General features: G+C 40.4%; 1 protein-coding gene across 5 annotated transcripts in view; it reads left to right on the forward strand.

The window, feature by feature from the left end:
* The window catches only part of LOC115105189 (poly(U)-binding-splicing factor PUF60-like), a 26,707-nt gene extending 21,455 nt beyond the window's left edge, over positions 1-5,252 (forward strand). For all 5 annotated transcript variants that reach the window (XM_029626900.2, XM_029626903.2, XM_029626904.2 and 2 more), the window contains 2 exons: positions 3,288-3,547; positions 4,574-5,252. In XM_029626900.2, the coding sequence (XP_029482760.1) occupies positions 3,288-3,547; positions 4,574-4,873 (560 nt within the window). In that variant the 3' untranslated portion in view covers positions 4,874-5,252. The remainder of the gene's footprint in view (positions 1-3,287; positions 3,548-4,573) is intronic.
* Positions 5,253-5,461: the final 209 nt, after the last annotated feature.

The following is a 5,461-nucleotide window of genomic DNA, read 5'->3' on the forward strand; positions in this document are numbered from 1 at the left end:
GCTTGCCTGTCCTAGCCACACGGTAGCTCACCATTATAAAACGCATCTAGCCCCTTCTTATTAATGGTATGTCTTACTACTCAAAAGTCTTCTTAATTCTTGCTCAAAAAACTCCTGTGGCATATTTTTCAAATTGGCATGTTTCGTTTCTGAATGTCTGCGCAAGAGTGAAGGTTTCATGGAGTTTAGATTAGTACTTTTGCGCATATAACACACTGGCTGAGGAATGGCACTACTCCCAATATAAGTGAACCCCAAATCAATGTAGTTCTCATCATATGTGTGCCTCTTCAATGGTCCAAAGTCCCTGTCTGTTCAGTGCTTTCCTGTGTAAAGAGGCAGTAGCTCTTTGACTGTATCAGATTCACAACTGTCAGTGTCCATGCTAGCTGGGCTAACAACAAATGTAGAATTACTGATGCCATCATTGGATGTGCTCGTGGAAGAAGAACAACTTCTGTTGTCGACAGGTGCAGGTGTAGTACTGCTGGTAGTAGCAGTACTACCAGTAGAGCTGGTATGTGTCTCTATGGACACGGGCCTTACTTTTTAAACTATTTATACATTTTTGAGCAAACAGAATGAGCAGCAGCTACATTTAGCAACATAGTTAGTGGAATTTAGTGGAGTTAGTGGAATTCCCGCGAGTGAGTAACAGTTAATGTGATTGGATGTTAATTATTTGACTAGGCTACCTGTATTTGACATTGTGTTGTTATTTCGCTGAACACTAGATCGTTTCATTTTATTTTTGGCAGTGAAATGAGGCTACTTGGGCAAGAAAAAAACCTCACCCAAATGTATAGCCCCTGTTGGAAAATATAAATGGACTGTTTGAAAATGTGAAGGGAAAAAAAGGAATCACAGTTTTATTTGGAGTTCCCCCGATGGCAGGAGTATCCCAGTTTGGGAATACCTGTTTTAGAGAATAAGAGGATTGTTTGAGTGATCTAAAGTGTGTCCTTTATCTACTCAGTGTAACAATGTTGAGGGAATTATCTGGTTAATCAGGTTGGTGTTTTTTTTCCATCTGAACCTGGTCATTAAATTGTGTTTTAAAATCTTGACTACAAATAGGTTGACATGAGACCGATAAGAGAAACAAGGGAATTGCAACAGAGGATTTGACTCTTATGAAGGGAAATTCGTGCATACCATGTCTCATAGAAACTATATCAATGGAGATGTACACTGAGTAGGGCTGTCCCCCCCGACCCCAAAAAATATCGGTCGATCATGAGTCGTTTTTTTTCGACCAATCGACTCAACAAAATGTTCAAACGTGTATTTTCCCATATATAGACACACCCTATGCGTTTTAATAAAATGAACTATATGTAGGCTACTGAGCTTGTCTGATGTTTTAAACACACGTTGATTAAATAATTAACACACACAAATGACTCGAGGGAGCCAGATATCAAGCCTAACCAGAAGGAATAAACCTGTTCCCAAACCATCACCTGCTGCTGCTGGCCTTCGCAGATTCTGCTATTACGACCCCGAAGTTGCCAGTAACCAGGGGGTTGGTAAGCTTTTCCATTTGGAGTGCCAATTTATCTTACCATTTCTACCGATCGCCAGTTATGATTTTCATGCAACAGTTTCATTAATTTTATAATAAAGTCAGATCTCAGATTCACTTGTGTGATTAATAAAGATTATATCTAAATGAAAACTATTCAAATCTAAAAAATAACTTTTATTGACATTGTTTTTACATAGTTGCCAGTCTACATAAAGCCAACAAATAAAACATTGCAGCCTGCAGGTAGAAAATATGATAAAAATAGATCACATTGGCTACACATGGCCTGTCTGCAATGAACTTGAAACATTGTGGTAATTATAGACTTGGTCCAGCCTGAAGCTTGCACTAACAAACTTGCAACATTATATAAAATATTTTGGACCCTCAGTTTCCAGTGAGCTCCAGACAGACACAGCTGTAGGATATTTGTGCAAGGGATAAGAAGTAATCAGGTAGACCTATTCTATGATGTTTCCACCGGATCAGAGAATTACGTTTTTTTTTCCCTTTTCAAACTGAATGGTTATCAAAAGGGGTAGAGCTGGAAAGATTTTTCAAATGGGCTACATTGAGGAACTATTGTCATTCTCAATGGATGTAAAAACACTTAGTTTACTTTTTGTTTTAGGTGATGAAAATATCACTGAGAAGCTCCACAGCTCAGTAGTGGTGGTGAATTAAGACAATCAGAAAAACTATCAGATCTCCAAATGGGCCCATTTATAAGCCTACATTTGCACGCAGGCCAGGTAGCCTAGGCCAACTTCTATTCCATAATCAGGTGCGCGTCCTTAATCAACATTGACAGTAGTGCTCAAAACAAAACACAATGAATCAATTGACAACTCGTAGATGGAATGAAATACACCAAAACTTGTTTCTCACAAGTGTAGCATAGGTTGTGCTCTCTGCAAATGTGTCCACTCTGACAATGAGAACTGTAAAATATATTAATATATTGAATGCATTAACAGAAATTACGTGAACCAAACAAATGATGGGAATTAACAGTAAATATACTACTGGTGATACTGGTGTGCCGTCCCAACGGCCTCCGTAATATATTAGTCCACGGAGACAGGCGTCAATCAAGATGTGCCGTAATTATTACATTTTTAATTTTAACTGGACAAACAATTATTGGCTGACCAACAGCTTATCGACAAAACAATCGACCAGTCAACTAAAAGGGGTCAGCCCTAACACTGAGTATACAAAATATTAAGAACACCTGCTGTTTCCATGACATAGACTGACAAAGGTCAATCCAGGTGAAAGCTATGATCCCTTATTGATGTCACTTGTTAAATCCACTTCAAATCAGTGTAGCTGAAGGGGAGGAGACAGGTTAAATAAGGATTTTTATGCCTTTTAGACAATTGAGCCATCGATTGTGTATGTATGGCTTTGGTAGTAGGTGCCAGGGGCACCAGTTTGTGTCAAGAACTGCAATGCTGCTGGGCTTTTCACGCTTAACAGTTTCTTGTGTGTATCAAGAATGGTCCACCACCCAAAGGACATCCAGCCAACTTGACACAACTGTGGGAAGCATTGGAGTCAACATGGGCCAGCATCCCTGTCGAATGCTTTCGAACCATTGTAAAGTCCATGCCCCAACGAATTGAGGCTGTTCTGAGGGTAAATGGGGGGAGTGGGGTGCAACTCCAATATTAGGAATGTGTTCCTAATATTTGGTGTACTCTTGTGCATATTTGTATGGCTGACGCATGTAATTATCCCTCTCATGTCCCTGAAGGTGTGACACCAGTGCGTCCAAACCTGCCAGTGCTGCCCCAGGTGGGCCTGGTCAACCCTGTGCTGGCCTCGCCGCCTGTGATCACCAACCCAGCCCAACCCAACCCCTCCTTGCAAGAACTGCAGAAGAAGAAGCAGGAGGAGAAGGAGATGCTGCAGGACGGGACAGGCCAGGAGATGTTGAGCGACCAAGAACACATGAGTATCTCAGGCAGCAGCGCCAGACACATGGTCATGCAGAAACTGCTGAGGAAATCAGAAGTAAGACCAGACATGAAGATAAAGATATTTCAGGGATGCAAACTTGTTGCTTTTTATTTATTTTTATTTCACCTTTATTTAACTAGGCAAGTCAGTTAAGAACAAATTCTTATTTACAGTGACGACCTACCTGGCTTATAGGCCATCCACGTGAATTGTGTAGATCCGAGGAATATGCTTCTCATATCGAAATAATTGACTGAGGACAGAATGCATCCCTACCGGTTCTACAAAGTGAATATCAGAGTCATCAGAATGAGTGCTTCATCCAAAATCCATCTGTCTCCGTCCGCATCTCCATCCGTTTTAAAATGTAATTTAGCCGTGATAACAAGCTGGGGTGTGCAGACTGATAGGTTTTCTGTTTGTTTAATTATTGGAGTGGGTCGCAGTGCAAGTGAAGTAGACAAATTGTGTCTATTCATTTCGCCTGTTACAACCAAGAGCTCAGACCATCCTGACTAGACTTTGCTGTCATGTAGTCATAGAGAAATGAAATAAAACCAAAGTTGCACCCCTGGTCTAAGGAGTAATGTAGGCTAAATATGGTTTCATATATTTTTTTTTCCACTTACTGCCACAATGACAGTATGCATTTATATTTCTTACTACATTCCGCCTGCCCAATCACATGTAGGCTTTTGGATATGAGCAAATCAGCCATTTTCTGCAGTAGCCTATTCTATTATACAGTGAACACTGAAGGTAAATTCAATCTGTTGTATTGAGTAGAGGTGTAAATATCAGAAACAGGTTTTTGTGTAGCACATGTGCAGAACGTAGCGAAAAAGGAAACAGGACGCAAATAAATGTTTTCTTGTACTTCTCACCGATTTTAAATGTGTTTCTGTGCTAAAAAAAGGTAACCTTTTTGGGCACTTACCTGTTTGCTTCTGTGATATTTGCCTTGTTTCGTGGCATACATTTCACAAAAGGTGCAGTACTTTCACTGAAAAGTTGATATTTTTTGCTGTAATGTGATTTGGATTGGAATACATATTGACATGTTGTCGTACTCGTCCCCAGTCTACGGTGATGGTGTTACGGAACATGGTGGGGCCAGAGGACATCGATGACGACCTGGAGGGTGAGGTAACTGAGGAGTGTGGCAAGTTTGGTGCCGTCAACCGAGTCATCATCTACCAGGAGAAGCAGGGCGAGGAGGAAGATGCTGAGATCATCGTCAAGATCTTTGTGGAGTTCTCCATGGCCTCGGAGATGAACAAGGCCATCCAGGCACTCAACGACCGCTGGTTCGGGGGTCGCAAGGTCATCGCAGAGGTCTACGACCAAGAGCGCTTCAACAGCAGCGACCTCTCCGCATAAACTGTCTGAAATGGTCGCCCAACACCCGTTGCTCAAATTCACTTCAGCCGCTCTCACTGCTGCTAGAGATTTGAGACTCTTTTTAACTTGTATTTTTTTTATTGATGTTAATATTATTAATGGTCTCTTTTGAGGGATTGGTTAAGAAAGGAATGTTTGCACCTCTTGGATTTAGTCTTTTCACCTACTGTGAAGACTTGATTTCTTTTTGTATTATTTGCAGCTTTTTTGTAATCAAAGTGAGAAGATATGATTAGGTTTTACCCTCTTAAGTTTGCCAATGTTTGCTCTTCTAACATTGTCAGGACTCTTTAAACATTGTTTTTTAGAGCCATTGGTTCCAGTTTCCTCACACAAATAAATTCTTCAACTATGCAAATGTCTGTTGTGAATTTCTTATGGGTTTGGGATGGAAAAATCCTTTCAAATACTAATATTCCATATTTGACATTACAATAGAACATTAAATCATATCAGTTGAAACAATTAACAAACACTTAACTGAGGTAGTATGTACATGAATGTATAGTTAAAGTGACTATGCATATAAGATAAACAGTAGCAGCAGCTTAAAAGAAGGGGGGCGGG

The sequence above is a fragment of the Oncorhynchus nerka genome, linkage group LG22 (assembly GCF_034236695.1).
Source record: "Oncorhynchus nerka isolate Pitt River linkage group LG22, Oner_Uvic_2.0, whole genome shotgun sequence".
Taxonomy (NCBI): domain Eukaryota; kingdom Metazoa; phylum Chordata; class Actinopteri; order Salmoniformes; family Salmonidae; genus Oncorhynchus; species Oncorhynchus nerka.